Source organism: Ursus americanus, chromosome 36, assembly GCF_024610735.1.
Source record: "Ursus americanus isolate L20-20 chromosome 36, mUrsAme1.1.p, whole genome shotgun sequence".
NCBI lineage: Eukaryota > Metazoa > Chordata > Mammalia > Carnivora > Ursidae > Ursus > Ursus americanus.
In genome coordinates, this window is record NC_142162.1 from 25,515,246 (window position 1) to 25,536,220 (window position 20,975).

General features: G+C 49.0%; 1 protein-coding gene across 1 annotated transcript in view; it reads right to left on the reverse strand.

Annotated features, from left to right (window-relative positions):
* Positions 1 to 20,975, reverse strand: part of EHD4 (EH domain containing 4) — a 79,423-nt gene that overhangs the window by 43,922 nt on the left and 14,526 nt on the right. The window contains exons 2-3 of the mRNA XM_045771346.2: positions 15,992 to 16,168; positions 6,853 to 6,950 (exon numbers count right to left, since the gene is read on the reverse strand). Coding sequence (XP_045627302.1) covers positions 6,853 to 6,950; positions 15,992 to 16,168 — 275 coding nt within the window. The remainder of the gene's footprint in view (positions 1 to 6,852; positions 6,951 to 15,991; positions 16,169 to 20,975) is intronic.

Here is a 20,975-nt window from a genome sequence, read left to right on the forward strand (position 1 = left end):
GCAGAAAAGCTGGGATGGTCCTGAGCTATGTCTGTAATTGGTGGGGACCAGAATGAGGGAAAGGATAGGCTGACTCGCCGACCCCTGTTTATTCAGTTATTATTTCTACCCAAGTAAGGCCTGAACATCCTGGCTCCAGGGGTACTCGGCAGGCATTAGCAGGCCCCTCTCAGAAAGTCTTCATGAAGTTCTGCGCTCACACCCACAGCCAAGGCTGTGCAGCCCACCTTACGGCAGGATCCACCTGCCATCCCTGCCCTGTGCAGGGAGCTGCTGGCCTCCTAAGTCTCTTCAGCTCTCGCTCTCCCCAGCTTCTTGGAAGGGTCTTTGCTGCAGTTGACCATGGCTAACATCTCGCTCCAAGCCTTCTTGGTCTCTCAGGGAGAAGACCCCTTCCTTTTTGTATACATGTGTGCTTTCCTCCCTAGGGCTTGTGCGTCCAAAAGCCTGAGAGGGGAAGTCAGTTTTATCAGGACACCCCTAAATGTTCTCTCTCCTTTCTTGGGCTGCCTTCAAACTGCGGCCTTTTGTAAGTTCAAAAGACGTGTCGAGTAGGTGTGCTTCCTTGATTACGGTTTGCATGCGCCTTTTCTATTTTTTCTGCACTGTCATTAATTCCAGTTTGGAGCTGCATGCCCCCAGATCTGTCCGTTCTTTTGTGATATTACGTTTGGGTGCCTTGGCTGAGTTGGCAGACCCTTCAAACTGCCTGTTCACATTTCCTGTCATGTCCACAGATGCCCTTTTTATTCTTGAAGGCTTTCCTTAATGTCGTTAAAAGTAAGAGGACTTACGGATGTCAATGTGTAAATGTTAAAACGTGAATCCATGCTTGTTGAAGCTAATGTGATTGTCCTGTTATCTGAAGCACACTCCGATCCCTTCTGTTGCATACGCTACTGCAATGTATTGCTTTACTAGCAGGACATTTTCTGCCCCCCTTTGCCCCTGCTATCTTCCCAGTTTCATTCATTGACTTAAAATGAGAAAGGCTTATCTAATGGAGGACTTAAACATCAGAAGATGCTCTCAAATTTTTTTTTTTTAAAGATTTTATTTATTTATGTGACAGAGAGACAGCCAGTGAGAGAGGGAACACAGCAGGGGGAGTGGGAGAGGAAGTAGCAGGCTCCCAGCGGAGGAGCCCGATGTGGGACTCGATCCCGGTACGCCGGGATCACGCCCTGAGCCGAAGGCAGACGCTTTAACGACTGCGCTACCCAGGCGCCCCATGCTCTCAAATTTTCAACGGACAGGTACTGGTCTTGGAGGAATAGGTACAGCTGTTGGAAAATTCAGACCAAGAGCTTTTCTCTTTTCGAGTTATTTACATTTCTAAAAGAGAAAAATTGTACTACTCTTGTTACCAAAGTGAAGTCTGTTGAAGGCGACAAAAACCCTCATCCTTTCAGGAAACCACAGGAATAATTACTCGCTGCCAAAAACGGTGCCTTCCACAACATAAGCTTATATGTTAAACAGATGGACAAGTACAACAGTTGCCGCATTAGAATTTTTCACAGTGTTCTTGTCAGACCGGTGCATTGTGATTAGAGCCAGAGCCCAGGGATCCGCACCGGGAGCTGGGAACATCCTTGTGCTCATGCCTGAGTCCAGAAATAAGTCCCAAATGATGTTAGGATCAGCAGGGATAAACAGTATTTTAGGAAGTAAACAGGCCAGGAGCCAGAATAATAAGACAGGGGGAATGAAAACAAGGATGTGTGGGTAAATGTGCTCTCTTTTCTCATCACATAAAGTCAAAAACCTGGATGCTGTCATCAGGGGCAAAGGATGTTTCTTAAGAGTGAACCAACTCACATTTTACTCACACCTTTCTAGAAGATAACTTAGAAAATCTTAAGAATCCAAACATTCTTTTATTGGCTACAAGAAAAGAATCAGGAAATGTTCCTCGGACTTTTAGTTAGCTATTACTTGATTAGAATAAAATTCTTATTATCAATACATCAGAACATTTTTATCTGGGCTTGATGGATATTTTTTATGTCAGCCAAGAAAGCTACAGGTTAGTAGCCAAGCTCGATCCTTTGTTCCTAAAGATTTTCTGCTCACTATAATTAAACTAAGGAACATCTGAAGGGTGACAGGTTTCCATATGGAGTATACTAAAAATTGTTCCAAAACCAATCACCTTGGTGGATTTTATTTATAGTGCTCCCAAATGGATTTAGGTAACGCTCTCCCCAAATGTTGTCTATGCCTTCTTATTTTACTGTGAAGCACAGAGTAGGGACACAAGGGGTCCAGTGATCTGACTTCTAGGGGCAATGTTAAGATTCTGCTGAGGACAAGGATGTGCTGAGCACATCCTACTTGGGAAAGCTCACTTCTTTCTTTTTTGTTTCTCCTCATCACCTATTTCCCCCCTCCCCCCACTTCCTCCCTCTGGGAACCATCGGTTTGTTCTCTATAATTAAGAGTCTGCTTCTTGGTTTGTCTCTTTCTCTTTTTTTTCCTTGTTTGTTTTGTTTCTTAAATTCCACATATGAGTGAGATCATAAGGTTACTATCTTTCTCTGACTTATCTTGCTTAGCATAATGCACTCTAGCTCCATCCATGTTGTAGCAAATGGCAAGATTTCATTCTTTCCTGTGGCTGAGTAATATTCTTGTGTGTGTGTGTGTGTGTGTGTGTGTGTGTGTGTGTGCCACACCTTCTTTATCCATTCACCAGTCGGTGGACGCACGGCCTGCTCCATAATCTGGTTGTCGCACATAACGCTGCTATACACAGAGGTCCGCGTGTCCCTTTGAATTTGTGTTTTTGTATTTTTGGGTAGATACCCAGTAGTGCAGTTACTGGATCGTAGGGTAGTTTCGTTTTTAACTTTCTGAGTTAAAAATACTGTTTTGCACAGTGGCTGCACCAGTTTGCATTCCCACCAACAGTGCAAGAGGGCTCCTTTCCTCCACATCCTTGCCAACACCTGTTGTTTGGTAAAGGTCACTTCTAACATAAGAGTGGATCTGCCATGTTTTGCCTCAAACCTGACACCACAGAATATGAACTATCATGTAGAAACGTCAAATGTTTCTTCCCATCACCTACGACTTTGGCCTAGAGAGGAGCCATGACTGTGAATGCTACATCCTCCTTGGAATCACACTTACCCCCTCTACTTGGCACCGGATAAAAAGGAAGCAGGCTTATGACGTCATGAGAGAGGAATGAGCCAGGAAGAATGGAGCCACTGGTGAGCTGAGCTATGTTACTGAACCTCAAGTTCAGAGTCCCCATTTTTGCTTTCACCACGAAGGCATCAAGATTCCTTCCTGGAGCTACACCCTCACTGACCCTCTGGTCCCCAGAGCTCTGGACACTTGGGAGGTGCCCTAGGGGTGCGTGGGGTATGCCAATGATGATGTGAGGCCAGCTCCCCAAGTTCAAGTCCCTCCTTCCCCATTTGACCCAGCAAGGCAGCACGACGCTGCACCACCCCCCAGCCCTCCGCCGTCTGCTGTGTCCCTGCTGACGGGGAGAACTCTGGGTGTGGTGCAGTCAGCGGGTCTTCCTGGGGGACTCAGCAGTCACCAGCCCCTCCCCACCTCCTCCTGCGGCCGCACCGCCTGTCCAGCATGCTCTCGCAGTCAGCCAGGGCTGCACAGTCCTGCAGCTGGAGGGTGGACTGGGTCCCACAGCATCTGCAGCCTTCAGCGACCACCCGGAGCACTCACCCTCTGAACTTCTCCTGAAGTGTCACCCTGACAACAGTGTTTCCTGTGTCCACTCCCCAGACGTCAAGCTCAGTCACCCATCTGCCTAGTTGCTGGGGAAAGAGCTCTCATGATTGTTGGAAGGCTCTGCTTTCTCCAGGGAGGGAGGGCGGGGGGTTTTCCGTGGCCAGGCTGAGCTTCTGTCAGTGTATAAGCAGGTTTAACGTAGACGGCAAATCCCAAATGATGAGCACAGTGTAGACATATAGCAAGGGCTCCACACGGTTGCTGTTCTCATACTGCTGTTACGGACATACACCTGGAGAGTGTAAGACACCTAGACGTGTAAGACAGATCTGCCTGATGAGCCTCTGCTTCTTGAGAGTTGATCCACCAACGGCACCACGGGACAAGCAGAAGGCACAGCGGCTGCCATCTTTCCTCTTTTAGAGACAGGACACCCGTAAGGAAGTCACAGCCCCGCTAATAAGGTCAATGGCAGGAGTTTCCAATGTCCTGTGGGGTCACAGTTTGTACCTCCTCCCTCCTCCAATGTTGATACAAGCTACTGGCGAAGGTGGTGCTGTGCTTGGCGAGGCTGGAGGGATGGAGGCAGCAGGTGGAAGAGTGGGAACGAGGCACTGTGTGCAATAGTTTAAGCCGAAGCAGCTTTGAAATCGTATAGACTCTTCAGAGCTAATGTGTAGAAACGGACAGCCAAGGGACTCGAGCCACGGACTGTCCCAAACACAGGCTGGTACTCGAGCTTGGGCAGGTCAGCCCCGGTGCAGACTGCTGTCATCCTTAGCAGTCCTTGGCCCTGGCCCACCAGCTGCTCTGGCTGTCAGGGTGGCAAGGGCCGCCGAGCACCGACCCCTGGAACCGTATGTGCTATTTCTGGGCACGGATGTGAGTAAGTGCATACCGTCATGAGCAGGACCAGGATGTGAGTCAGATTGCTAGAAAGGGTTAAAAAGAACTGGTCTTCAAAGCCTCCCAGAAGCAGTCTGCCATGCTATATGACCATAAAGGAGCCACAGTCTGAAAGACACTTGTAACTACTGAGCAAAGGAGAGGCCCTGAAGAATAGGGACGGTGAGAATTGGCCAAATGATAGCGGCAGTAAAAGACGGACAGCTCGGAAAGGCTGTGGGACTTGGGGTTGCTTTACTTTCCTCTTAGAACATTTCACCAGCAGAGCAACTTTTATGGGGCTAAATGAGTGGTCCTAAACTGGCTCTGAAAAAAAATCTATTGGCAGTGAAGCATAAAGATACAAAAATGACGTCTCTCTGTAGCACAGAAAATTATTATTATTATTAACAGTAGAAAATTATTAACCATCACGATATCCACAAATAAGTTAAATAAACTGTGTTATGTCCCTTTGAAGGAAACTAAGCAGCTGTTAAGAGGAATAAAGGAGTTTGAATATACTGACATGGAATGATGTCTGTGATAGACCATAATGGCAAAAAAATCAAGTTGCAGAAAATGTGCCAGGAAATGGCACTTCGGTTAAAATATGATATGTTTGTACATGTGCAGGAAAAAGTCCCTAAGGAGCTGGAACACACCATTAACAACTGTTAATTGTGACAGATTTTGTACACCCCTATTCATTGCTGGAATCCTTTACAACAAACATTACTTTTCTAACAGAAAATAAAACTAACAGATATTTATGAGAGCAAAAAAGTATTAAGCTGGTTTTTTTCTATAAGCCACTGAAGGGTGAAGGCCCAGCAAGGCAGGACCCAGCTCTCCCAGAGTCCGTGGAGGCTGCAAAGTCAGCATTCCCAAAATGCCATGAGAAATGAGGGCTTAGAAGCCTCAGGAGCCTTTCTTTACCCATCTTGCAGACCTTGCTTTCTAGCTCCTGCAAGTTTCCCCAGGGCCTGTGTAGCTTCTGTGTCACGGGTGCCGGGAGAGTTCACTGCCTGGCCAGAACCCGGGGCTGTGATCCCAGACACATCACCGCTCAACCCTGGCACTTCTAAACACAGCTTTACTGGCGTGCTGGTCAAGGGGTTGTGAAGACTTATCTGGGGCAAGTGACAGCAGCAAGTCATCTGCTCCCTCTTCTCCCTCCCAGCAAAGCCTCAAAGGACTGGCCTTTGTTTCGAGGGCCAGGGCAACCTGACCCACCTCTGTGACTGTGGGAATCGAACGGGAATCGAACGCGGTGCCCTCCCACTCAGGCTTCCTCACTGTGAGTAAGCCATGTCCTCCGGGCCACCCCCGAGGGCCCCTTCTCCAGCGTGGGCGGGGAGTCAGCAGGCCCATCTGTTTAACCACGTAAAGGCCTAGAAATGGTTATGGCTCAGCCTCGTTTTCTGAAGGCTGAAGAAGCCCAGGTGTCGCTTCTCAAGCATTTCTATGCTCCGTGGTCTCTTCTGAATGCCTTCCAGTCTCTCCGTCCCCACCGCATGGCCTCCCTTAGGTACTTCCTACTCACTCTCTAGGTCTTGGGTCTGATGTCGCCTCCACTGGGGAGTCTTTCCCAACACGGCAAGGCCAGGCCAGTTCCTCTTCCACCCTGATGGACACTCCACCTCAGTTCTCACTTTCTAGTTCCCTGTGATAACTGGCTCCATGTCTGACTTCCCCCTCAGAACATGAGCTCCTCGAGGGCAGGCCTGAGGCCTGTTTCTGCTGCATCCCCAGCATACGGAGCAGTGTCTGGCGGCACGAGGAAGGCTGGTACGTCGGGGCGGGGGCGGGGGGAGCTGCAGAGGCCACGGGCGTGGATGTGTGCCGACAGGGGAGGTAGGAAGAGCGGCGGGAGGGCTTCTCTCCTTTGCAGTGACTACTCATCTCCTTTATTTTTTGTCATATGTGTCCAAGGGAATGGGTAGTAGCGATATGTATGTCCCCCCCCCCCCGAACTCAAAAGAATTATGTGAGGCGGGAGCTAGTGGCAGATGGTAGCGTGTAAAGGAACTAAGAGATGACAGCTACCACTCCAGAAAATTAACTGAAATGCAGAACCTTTGATGCTATCTATGCCTCCTGCTATTTCTTGCTCCCCCCGCCCCCCGGCTCTGGACCCCTGGGCTGTCCAGAGGTGCTGGAGGCATCCTGGGTGGGGGTGGATAGAATCCCCTCGAGACAGAAATCCTCTGCTGACATGACAGGGAGGCTCGGCAACGCCGGGGGGGGGGGGGCACTGACCTCGGCTGATGCGCTGCTTCTCCCCAGACAGGATGCCGGGACTGTCGATGATGCTGATGCTCTTCAGGACCTGATTGGGCAGCTGGGAGCACATGAATCTGGAAAAAAGGGATTGAAGGTGGGATCAGGAACTGCACATCTCCAAGCTCGAAGGAGCTCCTTGGCCTCTCGAGCTTACTGACACTGTCCGTAAAGCGGGGACATGCAGGGGATTGACAGCACCTCTGCTGGTCCACAGGGACCCGACCTGGACCAGGGGGCAGGGATGGGAAGAAACCTGCTGCTCCCTGCCACCAGACCCTTAACTGTTAATTTTGATCTTAGCTGATATTTACCGAACACTTAGATATTTTACAAACACCATCTCATTTGCACCTCGTAGTAGCCCCTTGAGGAAGAAATTCCCGTTAACGTCAGAGAAGTAACTTACTAAGCATTACTCAGAGCTGGGCCTTAAACCCACGTCAGCCCGATCCAAAGCCCATCAGCCTCGCCCGCCCCTTCTCCGTGCTGCTCCTTGGCCAAGCGTCCTGGACTACTTCTCCCAGGCACACCATGCCCCCTTCGGGGTCACTGTCCCACTGTGCTGGAGTACCCTAAGCTCCCTGTCCAGCCACGCTGCCCGCTCCCTAGTGTGACCGTGGAAGTACTGGGGCCTATTTTCACTGTTGCCTGGGGGACTCAGCATCCAGTCTGGTGCCCATGTGGCTGCAGGCCCAGCATGGGGCAAGCACCTGTGGGCAACACCCCAAATCCTCCAGGTGCCTCATTTCTTCCTTCTCATCCCGATCCCCCTGCAGTCAGCTGCCCTGGCTTTAGCTTCACGGAAGCAGAGTGGCGTGGGAGGAAAATTTGGTCTTTAGGTCAGCAGACTGGGTTCAGGTTCAGCTCAGCCTTTGCCAATAATTTGCTGTGGGACCCTGGACAAGGGCTTCCCAGCTCTGGGCCTGTGTCCTTATGTGTAAATAGAGACACTTGGATGGGGACCGGTGAGGTCCTTTTTAGCTTTAATAGTGAGTAACTCCAGAGTAGCAGAGGGTAACACTTTGATACTTTCACCGAGACAGCCGAGCCACCCAAGGTGGATCTCCAGTAGGTACTGAGACTTTTTTTTTTAAGATTTTATTTATTTATTTGACAGAGAGAGAGAACACGAAAGGGGAGAGGGGGAGGGGCAGAGGGAGAAGCAGGCTCCCCGCTGAGCAGGGAGCCCGACGTGGGGCTCAATCCCAGGACCCTGGGATCATGACCTGAGCCAAAGGCAGACGCTTAACCAACTGAGCGGCCGAGGTGTCCCGCTGAGTCTGTTTTAAGGCAAAAACTATAGAATGCCTCTCCTCTTCCTGTATTGTAAATGGCTAACTTCTGTATCTATGTGGGCAGAAAGCTGGAAAACCCTCAGTGAAAGCTCAATTCTTCCATTCAGTGGAACTGGTGGGATCACTCAGAAAGTAAATATGCTGGGAATGCAGGACAGGGCGGCCACGCCAGCCTTCACAGTGCACACGTGGATGGCACAGTACCCCCCCCCCCCCGCCAGGGTGGGGTCACGCGGCCCTCCCCTCTCCTCCCCGGGGCCAGGGTGGGGTCATGGCCGCAGGGCCGGGGGTGGGCAGTCCTGAGCAAGAGGTACAATTAAGGACATTTCAAAATAGCTTTCTTTGAAGGTGCTCAGGACAAGTTTCCCACACATTCTTTCCTATATTTTCAGGTCAGCCCAGGGAGACGTAGGAAAGATATGATCATTTTGCAGCTGGAAAAGTTGAAGCACAAAGTAGTCAGGACATCTTGAGGTCGCACCACGAATGCATGGCTGGCTGGAGACGGCAACCTAATATTTCTGATGTCAGCTGAGTAGAACTCAACCCATAAAGTTAAAAACCTCACAATGTTAGAAATAAAGGGTCATGGGGCGCCTGGGTGGCACAGCGGTTAAGCGTCTGCCTTCGGCTCAGGGCGTGATCCCGGCGATCTGGGATCGAGCCCCACATCAGGCTCTTCTGCTATGAGCCTGCTTCTTCCTCTCCCACTCCCCCTGCTTGTGTTCCCTCTCTCGCTGGCTGTCTCTATCTCTGTCGAATAAATAAATAAAATCTTTAAAAAAAAAAAAAAAAAAAAGAAATAAAGGGTCAGGTTAATTTAAGAGAACCCCTCATTTCTGATTTTCTCGGGCCCCTCATCCACCCTCCAGACCTTTCCATAAACCCCACTGCCCAACACTGGGAGAGCAGATCTGTGAAAATGAAGCACAGAGAGATAGCAAGCATTCATTCTTTCTAAGTTCACAGAGAAAAAACCACCACATTCGATGCTTAGAGCTGAGGCAGGACCAGAGCTCTGAGCACATCTGTGGTAGACCGTATTTCTTGTCAGTAATGATTCAGACTCTTATCACAGTCCCATCCTTTTTATTAGACAGCCTGAGACATTTGACAAAGCTGAAAAATTGCATGTATGTGAAACTATCTTATGTAAAGTATTCCTGTGAGAGACTGACCTTTCTCCAAAACCACAAGCTCACACTCAATATCAATTTTTCCAAAACACAAAAACTCTGGATTCTAGTGTGAACTTAACAGAGGGGTCCAAAACGTATAAACTGTCCACTCTCTCTCTGCAAAGTGACAAACTTTCAATAACTCGCATGCCTCCTGACACAACAGCAGAGGCGAAATCGGGCGAAATCTGTATGCCACAAAACAAGATGTGGTCAGATGTGGTGAATGTGGTGACCTGACCACACAATAAACAAGGGGGCAGGCAGGGATAACTGCAGAAAAAGGGGAGGAGGGGGAAGAGGAGGGGGGAAGGGGAGTGAGGCAGGGGATGGGGCAGGGGAGCAGGGGGAGAAAATGGTGGGGAGAGGAGGAGGGAGCTCACCGGGGGCATCCTGAGAGGGGGTGGCTGGGTTGTGTGTGCAAAACTGGCCTACACTCCATGAAAGAAAGCAAGGAAACCTGGGGGGTGCGGGTGGGGTCCGGGAGGGGGTGGTGAGGCAAGGGAGGACAGAGCACAAGTCCGCTTTCAGACCCCTGTGTGGGGGCAAGCCTCAGGCACGAGGAGTTAGAACCACACACACGTTTTCTTAAATAATTATATTGTAATCAGAAAAAACCCGAATGCTATGCTGTTACGGCGATCCTGTCTTACTTTTGCGCTCTAAGAAAGGAAGATGAAAGGCAAGGTTCTTTATTGGGTGTATTACAGTCAGCCCTAGGTCAGGCTTTTCTTGCTCGTGTTTGTGTGCTGAAATGTTTCCAAGCACAGATTTGCTCTCCCAAGATGGATTTCCTCCCCCTTCCCAGGCCGACTAACGTAAGCGTACCCGTGCCCTCTGCCTTCTGCGCATCTCATGAACCGCGCAGGTGAAGCCCAGGAGCGAGTGTCTCCTCACCCAGGGCTGCCCTGAGGCATCTTGTTCTCTGATAAAAGGAGGGGAGGATGGGCACAAACTCTGCGCTTGACCCCCATTCTCTGCCACTCCCACACCCAAAGGAAGCTCAGGGGTAGCAGCGCAAAGGGGGCTGGATCAAGAAATCGTCCGGGCTGTACGGTCCTGCTGCATAGTAAAGCAGGGAGGTGAGAGGGGCAGGGATTTTAAAATTGCCTCTAAATGCTAACATTCCAATTTGATGACCAACATTTCAAAAGAACCAGGCAGTACCTTCACGCTGCTTTTGATTTCCGAACAAGGCAGTGATATCCATCAGTGACAGTAACAAAATGGCACATTTACTGTCCACCTACTATGTGTCTAAACACTGCTTTAATCACTTTCTGTATGCATTTTAACTCACTCAATCCTTGCCACAACCTGAGAGGTAGGGGCTGTGTGCTGCCATTTACACAGGAGGAGACTGGGGCACAGAGGGGCACATACCACAACTTGCCAAGTCACACGGCTGGTAAGTGATGGAGCTGGGATGCTAGCCCAGCGGTCTGGACTCGGGCCGGGGTTTTCGACTACTAGGCTGCTACCACCATTTCGTGCATCTGGACCACTACTGTGCACCTTATCACAGAGGGCGACATCCCCCGACAAGGGAGTGACGTGCCACAGCCCCGGAACTCCGCACCAGAGGCTCCCTTGTGACGTGCTCAGCCCACTGCTGGAGGGTAGAGGTGCCAGGAGTCAGAGGACCTTGCTCACTCACACTGCGAGCTCTAGGGGTCTGAGCAATTCTGCCAGCCCGAGAACTCCCACCTTGTCATCAGGTTCAGATAACATCAGATGCTTACAAGGGACAGAGTATGGTGGCAGCTTCAACCCCGGCTCATAGACTGATTAGAGAGGGACCAGAGAGCGCACATGACTTCCTAAGATGGCACAGTAAAGAGCGCACGATACACAAAAAGTCTCTGACAACCAACCCACAATCATTATCATTACATGGTCCCGCCACAAATGGCGGATCGGACCTTCCGCTGCCCAGGTGGAATTTAATTTCACATCCAGACTACAAGAGGCCCACAGCTAACCCCTCAGATCGAATCTTATCGCATCACTACTTCTACAAGTCAAGGCTGGCTGAATATTGGTAATTTCATTGGTGCAACCCAAATATGTACTTTTCTTTTCTTTTTTTTTTTAAAGATTTTATTTATTCATTCGACAGAGAAAGAGAGACAGCTAGCAAGAGAGGGAACACAAGCAGGGGGAGTGGGAGAGGAAGAAGCAGGCTCCCAGCGGAGGAGCCTGACGTGGGGCTCGATCCCAGAACGCCAGGATCACGCCCTGAGCCGAAGGCAGACACTCAACGACTGAGCCATCCAGGTGCCCCGCAAATATGTACTTTTCTAAACCAAAGCCTCTCTTTCCTGACTGCCACAGCGGGAACAGCAACGCACGGGTGCTCGGAAGGTCTGCCCGAGTGCAGGGGATAAAGCTGGTTTTCTGGACTCTCAGGACCGGGACCGTAGAGGGAAGAATGGTGGTTCATGACCTGGCAGCCACCACAAATCCTGAGGTTAAAGATTAATGAGAAGAGCTTCGGGGGGGTTTGTGATGGATAAACACACCACAAAACGAACAAATAAACCAATAGAACCAGTTCATCACTCAGATTAAAAAGAAAGTAACAGATTTGCTGGTGATTCTTAGCAAAAGCCTCTTTCCCCTCCATCTAAATTAGCTGATGGAGCCCACACGTGTCTGGACTGATGCTGGATGCTTGTGGGCAGTTAAAAAAAAAAAAAACAAACAACTCCAATGGGACTAAGTGACTGTAATATGTATATAAAAAAAGCCTATTACTAAAGCTTTATTTAATTACAGAGAGGTGAGAGATAGAGTATAAGCCCAAAAATACACAAATGTATTCTATTACTGCTAAATCTTCACACCAACGTGAGACAGTGGGTTTGTATTTTACCATCGCTGTCATCAGTCCTGGCTAAAAGGACAGGTGCATTGGAAGTACCATTCAGATTCCTTCAGCTCGACAGAAAGTTTCAAAATTTCAATCCCTAGGGCCACTGGTTAAAGTCATTTTTCAAAAGGAAACAGAGGTAACGAGGAAATGAGATTAAGAATTTCTTCTGTGGAAGACTACCATTTAAAATTAAACTAGATCCTGAACTAAACACAATGCTTGCAGCTATCTGGATTAAAAAAAAAAAAAGACTACCATGTTTAGAAAAGTAGAATGAGGGGAAACATAACATCCAGTTCAAAAGCAGATTGCTGGAGGGAAATGTCAGAGCCGGTCCTGACGCTTCTGGAACCAACCAAGATCCGCGGTGCCTCCAAGGCCTCGTGCCCTGGGGGCTGCGGGTCACCCATCCCCCCCCTCCCCCATGAGCTGGAGCTGCCTCCGGGTACCAGACTGTGGAGCCTCAGTGACCACATTCCCCCAGAGCCGCTCCAAGACAGGCCCGACTGGGGAATTCCTCTTCCAGGCAAGGGAGCATAGTGGAGCTTTGGAATGTCGCATTAACGTTGTTTCCACAGAACTCTTTTGGTTGTGGACTCAACACCTTTGATTGTTCAAGTGTGAAATTTCCAGAATTTGAAGCTGGCTTTTTGGGAATTTGTCTTCTCTTCTCAGAACTGCTCCCTAGACCCTCCGTTACTTTCTTAGAAACCAGCCTTCTGCATAGAAACTCAGGCTGCGCGGGTTTGCCTAAGGCTTCGAGGCTGACACCCTCCAGGTGTCACCTGGTACTAACCTCTTTTAAAGATGCCCCTGGGGGCAGAGCCTCAAGCCAATGCCCTGTAATGAGAGCGCCAGGGTAATGAGACCTATCCCAGGGGTGAACCGCCAGCCGTGGGTTGCTCGGTGGATGGAGGGAGAAAGTTCTCCCTTGCAGACAACCAACCAATTCCCATTCCTACTAAGTACTGTATTTTGACCTTGTTCCCAGAAGTCTGCGATGCAAAGAGGACTCTGCCTGCTGCTAGAGCTAGCCCCGCCGGTGCTCCCACAGGGACACTATAATTACATACACATGTTTGAGCGCCCTACACTAACTGACTTTTTTCTTACGCAAGCACTGGCTGAAACAACAGCACTGTTGTGTGGATATGACTTAGTCATGCTGTTTACTCTTAGGTGCAATGAGGCGCGTCCCTTACACGTGAGCCTCACATATGCGTGGCCACCAGCGTGGCTGGAACTGAAACTCGTCTTTGCCTGTGCTCCGTGAGGTGCAGGGTGGTGGACAGAAGGGAAGAGGAAACTGAATTCTAATATTGTCTCTGCCTTTTCTTGGGTAAGTCATTTTACTTCTTTGCTCTCAGTTTTCTCATCTGTCAAATGGCCATAATAGCCATTTTTCTGGGTCTTAGTAACCCAGAAAAAGTAGTGTATATGAAATTATTTATCTATAATTGGGGACAAAATCATCACCTTTATCATCATTGCTCGTGGGCTACATTAAAGACAGCCTTCAAAGTTCGATAGGGGGCAGTGATTCTCAGTCCAAATGTCACACCCTTTGGCAGTCCAGTGGTCACTAGTAGGGATTCTGGGCCAGATGGCCTGAGTTCCAATTCAAGCACTGCCACTTAGCGGCTGAGTGACCGTGTGGAAGTTAAATTACCTTCTATGCATCAACTCCCGCTGTCTACGTTGGGGGTAAGAGCAGCACCTAGGTCACAGGGGTTTGCTGAAGATTTAGAGCCGACCTACAAGTAAAGTTTAGAACTCTGACATACAGTAAGTGCCATATTATTATTTGCTAATATTTTCTGTGTATTCTCAATTAACGCTTGATTATATAATGCATGGATTATTTTCAGCAAGTTTTAGATCCCAGATCATGAGCCCTGCCATTCAAAATTTTCTTAAATGCCTCTTTTCCATACTCATCTGCTGTATCTTTGGCATTTGAAAAAAGATAGATTTGTTAGGGAAGTAAACCATCTGCCAAAAGAAAACAAGTCGATGGCCATTTTTCCAGGGTTTCCCCTTGTGAATATGGACTCCACAAACTAGGAGTGTGAAAAAAGTGGCAGCTTGTTTCTTTTTTAAGCCTTTGTCAGGCAAAAAAGAGAGTAAGACTAAAGGCAGTGGTAATGAAACCATGGGATTCCGGGCAGTCTCTCATGGAGAAGGAGCTTAATGCCCTGCACTTTCTAGGCCTCTGGAACCTTCCAGAGCTCATCTTGGGACAGGAAGCCTGGTTCTTGCCTGCTCCATGACCAGGGCTCCCCGGGAGGCCCTGATGGGGGAGCTTTTTGTCCCACTTCCCCTCAATTGTCTCAGGAGACCCTCTGGTGCTCTCCCACCTGGGCTCAACCCCTACTTCTCCCACAGGAGAGGCTCTGGTGCCAACCAAGGCCGCTCTGGAGATGAGGAGGAAACTCCTCCCAGAGAGCATCCTGCAGGTGGAAAAAAGTCATCTGGACAGTATTCTGCAAATCACTGTCAGCAGCAAGATGGAACTTCTCTGTGACTCCATCTGTATCATCTCTGGATTTCCGTTTATCCTCCTGCCATATTCCCCAGATGCCATTTGGATGCCTCCTTTGATTTATGATAAGAGCATCAAAAAGCCCCTCAAGTCCGGTTTCTCCCAGAGGCATCTCTGGAGGTTGCTTGGGCTGCCCTCGGCAGAGCCACTGCACAGCGCCTGGACACAGCATTCTTCCCCTTGTCCTTGTGAGGCCCCCCCCCCCCGAGTTGGGCAATGAGGCACCTCAGCCTCTGGGAGGACGGCAGCTGGCTGGGAGGATCCGTTCCTATTTTTTAAACCATCTAAAAAAAGTGCAGTTTCTTTTGTTTGGATGACCCCTCCCTGGCTTTGCACCCCCACAGCCCACGCCCCCCAGAGTAACTGGTCTCAGGCAGGAGACTCATAAAAGAGAGGAATGGAGGGGAGAGGGGTAGGGCAGGAGAGAAGAAAGAGAGTTAAAAACAAAACAAAAAAAAGCTAGGAGTGGCAAAGAGGAGGAAGGAGAGGGAGGGGACGGCAGGTCAGTCCGAGAGGACAGGTGCCCTGCGTCCACACCCCCGGGTCACTGGGAGCGCTGGAGAGGGGGTACAGGGCAGTACAAACGAAACACAGCTCCAGCTAAGACAGAACCTCAGCCATCCCACGACTTCACCTGTCATAGAAGGACCAAGTCACAAATGTAACTTTTGTATTGTTTTGCCTCTATTTCCCTGCCCGGCCTTAATGAATAAGGAAGCAACTCAGAGCTTGGGAGTGAGAAGCATAAGGGGCAGCTGGGCAGGTGAGGTGACCTGTCCTGGAATAATCAACAGGCTGAATCTGGGGGTCCTCTGGGCTAAGTTCTCAGTACAGGAGTCCCCAGCACACCATGCCTCAGCGGTGGCCATCCAGCCACCACTTAACAGTGTCAATGACAGGGAGCTCGCTTCCTGACAAGGCAACTTGATCCATTTCTGTGCAGCTGAAATTATTAGAAATGTATTCCCTGTACTGCGTGGCCTTATCACGTCCAATCCCAGGCCTTAGCTCTGTCCTCTGAAGCCACCCAGAATAGGTAGTAAATGATCATTTTCTATGATAATCTTTTCAAATATTTGAGTACAATAAGCATATTCTTTATAGCTTCTCTCTTCTAGAATACACATGCTCCATTCCGTTTTTTGAAACTTTATACGTAATTGGCAAGAATTCAAAGAAAAGGTTTAAACAACCTGACCTAAGATGGCAGGCTGCTGGTCCTTACCGATTCAGGAAAGCATTTCCAAAGCGACTAAGCTTTCGAAATGGCTTTTTGGGGTCCACGACTAGAGCGTTCCCTGGGGTGCTGCCCTCAGTCTCCCCGTACATCACAGCGATGAAGGAATCAGTGGTGGGCTCTGGACCAATCCTCATGCCTGGGAAGTCTTGCTCCAGTAAGTATCTGGGAGAGGGAAACAGAAAAGAAACTTAGCAAGTTATCACAAAGCAAGAGACCAGAAAGCTTCGTGGGCCTAGAAATACAACCACCAAGAAAAGGAGAATGACTGGCATTTTACTCTTTTGCTAATGACAAATTTTCAAAGCTTAAAATCTAGAGACCTCAGCCCTAGCTCCCCTCCCCCCTGAGGCCTAGTCACAGGTCAGGCATCTTGCAGACTTCCTGGGTCTTCTGAAATGTACCTTTGCTCAGCACAATTCCCGTTCCTGCTTCCATTGGCACCACAGACACCACCCCAGGGAAGTGGACCCAGCCAGCTCCTGGGCATCCTGCTAGAACCTGCTCAGGCCCACCTCCTTTTGGGAAGTGTCCCCGTCCCTCCAGTGTTGGGCACACCTCCTCTGTGGGCTCTGGGCACCGTGTGCCTGCAGCCATGATGGTGCTCACCAGGGGCACCGCATTTTTCTGATTGTGGGCCCTTGCAGGCAGGCCCATGCCTACGGCCAGATGCACAGCCCCGCACCAGCACTCTGCCTGCCCACAGAGGGCACTCAGTGTAGTGAACGAAATAATGAACCATCTCCCCTCCTTGTCACTAGTGATCAGTGAGGCCAGCACATCCTTTACAGCTCCCTTGGGTTCCTTGAGGTCATGGCCATGAAAGCCAATCTCTAAAGAGTTCCCCTGTATGGGGGATGGGGGTTGAAGAAGGGGCGGGGGGGGGGATGCAGTTCAGATTAGATACCACTGGGGCCATTACCAGCCCTATGTGCAAACTGGAAAATGATGCCCCTTCCTCCAGGCAGCCACAGCCCTGCACCAGGGTTCATAGCTTAGCAAGCTCGCTGGATTTTGCCCCGCACATGCTCCCCTGCCCAGTGCCCTCATGGAATTCAACCTGCACAATTGCACAGTGGGCCTAGCAAATGTCGGTGAGGGTTCCTATTCAGGGGCCGAGGAGATCAACTGATGGGATACAGGCCAAGGACTGGCTCAGTGATACCGCTGGGGTGGGGCAAGGCGGCCAGAGGTGGTGGGGAAAAGTGATGGGGAATGTCTGCTTTCTGTGGAAAACGGCTGAGCCGTAACATCGCTCCTCCCCACCAGGCCTTCCACCGCCAGCACTTCACTTCCCTCGGAGCCCCTCCCTCCCCACCAAGATTTCCTTTCCACAAAGAAGAACCACACTTCCCTCTATTTATGCATATGTGGAATGGGGGGGGGGCTGGGCAAAGACTACTCCCTCCTTCCTTTGCAGCCCAGGGGAACAAGAAAGGAGTACTTTGGAATACATTTCCCTCATTACCAAGCAACAGGTGGAAAGGCAACACCTTCCGGAGTGGGGAGCGTGGAAAGGAATCCCTGTTGGAGGTGATAAGGGGGAACCATGTCCCAAGCATCCCAGGGTGGTGACCCTTGACCCTGGGAAAGAAGCTCAAGGGTATGAATGTGCACAGTTTTCTCCAGCTCCCCATTCCTGCAGCCAACAACCCATTTAGTCCTAAACTGTTTATTTCTAAAATGTTCCAACTGATCAAATTTAGGCCTGAACTCCTGATTCTATGTACCGGGACAGAAGGGACTGCACTCTCAACTGTCCAACACAATTTTGCCATCTTTCTAAGAATAAGAAATTAGGTCATCACAGGCACCCATGTTTTCTATGCCAATAAAACTGAAATTCTTTAGCCACCTTAGCAGGCTATATTCCGAACATTTAGCTGATCTCATTGCTAGTTTTTATGTCATCCGAAGGTTCTACATTTCTGTGAAGTTGTGAAGCACCAGAAAAGACAACATTTAAATATGTCGCCTAAATTTTGAGGAAATGTGAAAAAAACGATTGGATAATAGCACCCAGCTTTTACCAAGTGCTTGTTATTTACCTGGAGTACAAAGCCCTCCACATGCACAGCTGTTCGTGTAATCCCCGTAACACTCTGAAGTGGGCACTAACATTATTCCCATTTTACAGGTGGGAAAACTGGGGCATCAGAAAAGCCAAGCAGCTTGCCTAAGGTCACACAATAAGAAATGTGTTTCAGTGGAAACGGAACGCAGGCAGTTGGACTCCAGGTCTTGGCTGTCTCCAGACAATGTTTTTTGTTCGTTTATTTTTGGTTTTTTAAATTTTTATTTTATTTATTTATGAGAGAGAGAGAGCATGAGCAGGAGGGAGGGGCAGAGGGAGAAGCAGACTCGCCATTGAGCAGGGAGCCTGATGCAGGACTTGATCCCAGGACCCTGGGATCATGACATGAGCCGAAGGCAGAGGCTTAACTGACTGAGCCACCCAGGCGTCCTCCAGATAATGTTTTAAACCTGGGTTTGAGCCAGTGGTTTGCTTGGAGATGAGGAGCACCAGGGGAGTTCAGCGCCCTCATGCAGACTGTCCCGGCCACAGACATTGCAATCCTGTTTCTCCTCAAAAGTGAGGGAGGAGAGTTCTCCCCACTGTCTTCCTGCATGGTCCTGGGGCTGCCCTAACAACAACGGGCCAGCTCTCACCATTCTCCCTAGAGAAAAGCTGGGGAGAAAAGGAGCTACTTTTCAAAACATGTTCAAATTTAATTTTTTAATAATTTCGAAACTTTTTCAGGCACTGAGTATACTAGTAAATACCCTTAGGAGTAGAAATGTTCACGTTTACAGATTCTTATGAAATTTCACACAAATCTTAGAAATACTGGTAGAAGCCAGCAATGGCATCTCATGCCCCGTGAAACTCCAGTACTTGCAGAGTGTAAGCAGAGTGTGTGGGTTTCATATACACATATGAATGTGGAATTTTGGTTTCACAGACACTCTGGGATCTCAAGTCTGAAGTCTTTCATCAGCATAGCTAGATTTCAAGTCCAGATCACACCCCTCCCAAGTCCACTTTGATTTCCACGCCCTATGGCCTGGATGACGCTATGCCAGGAGATCTGTGGGACAGAGGAAGGGAGACCACTGAGGAGGGGGGCCAGGGCTTGGAAGAATAGCAGTCAATGTCACCAGGCTCCCTGCAGCACACACAGTTCTCACAAAAGGGTCAGGTCCAAGTGTTGATTTGAAACTTGACAGGCACTCTCCCATGAAATCTGTGTTAACAGCAATGGCTGGCTTGCAAGATAGCCTACAATGTTCTCACACACACACACACACACACACACACACACACACACACACCAATAAAAGAGACAAACCAGAACTGCAGCACTACCTTTCGGTGGAAAACCCAGCGTTAGGTCCCACCTTGGGTGGCTCTCTGCAATCTTGCGCCATCTCAGCACCTTCCCAGGCCTGGGCAGGAGGAGAGCCCAGCTCCAGGCCTCGGGAGGTGGGGATGGGGCCCAGGCAGGGGTGGAGGGGCATGTGGACACCATGGTTCAGCAGTGAATCCCCAGCACGGAAGTAACTCACATGTAAAGGTGTATAAGTCAGGCCATCATTGTCAAGGAGAGCCTGAATTGCTTTTGATGTTTACATAAATATATAGGTTTATATTAAAGCACAACAAACCCCACTAATCTTGGAATAATAGGGGTTTCAAGGAAAAACCTAAAGTATGAAATTCTTGAAAGAAGAGCAGGTGTTTCTCTTCAAATTCATAATGTAATAGAAGCTAGAACTTACTAAGTAGCAACCCTGCCAGGCAGAACTTTAACAAATTATTTTTAAAATAATTTATATACTTAAATATATCTCGGTTTATATTTGACAAATACTTGTTAAAGTATGCTGCTAATGTGAGTCAGTTTGAAGTAAAAGATGCCTCTGAACTTTGGTAAATCACTCCATCTTTGGGTCCCAGACACAGAAGAGAACTAGGAAGGGCTCTTGTATAGCTTGTTTACCTTGTTAATTTGCTTAGTGATACTCTCTCTCACAGATAATAAAAAGCCATAATTCAGTGTTCCATATCATTATCAAAGCAATACTAATTAAAGACATAATGTATCAACACTTTAAAGAGCTCATAATACCCAACTCTGGTGAAGGTTAGTAAAATAAACACCCTTATATATATTAGTGGAATAATCAGTTGGTATGACCTCACTGAAAAGCTATTTGATACTTTCTGTTAAAAGCCTTTAAGATAGGGGTAGTTCTTCTTGAAATCTACCCTTAGCAAAAATCCTAGATACACGAAAAAGATTTTTGTGTGGAGGTGTCCATTGCGGCATTATCTATAACAGCAAAAAAATTGGAAGAAAAAATTGTTTTCTCTTTCCCATGGCTCTACAATATAAAATCCACTTATTATATTTATGACTTATTCTCTGCCTCCACCTGGTAGAGTATATGCAGCAGGAAAGCAGGGCTTTCAGTCTCTTCTGTTCACTAATGCTTCCCACATGCTTGGAACGATCTCTGGCACATGGGTGGGGTGCTCAATAAATACTTGTTGAAATAACGAGTGTCTGAGTGTCCGATCACACTGGCCTTTGTACCACCTTTTCAATATGCCAAGGCCATTCCCACCTCGGGATTGCTTGGAAGCCCCTCCCCCAGATCTCTACATTTCACATGGTGCTTCCTTCCTTGGGGAACTCCCTGACACAGGAGCCTCTCCAGTCTGGTTCCCTGTCCCCACCTCGTAACCTAATCAGAGCACTTATCAAGAGCTGACATTCTGCCATGTTCCTGTTGGCATGTCATTGTCCCAGGATATTAGGAACACCCTGAGAGGGAGGCCCTCGTCTGTCTGGCTCACCAATGTACCCTAGCACCTAACATGGCATCTGGAACACAGTAGGTGTGGAACCAGTGTCCGGGGGCTGACCGGCTTTCTCCGTGCCCTCATCCAGGTGGCCATCTGGCTCTG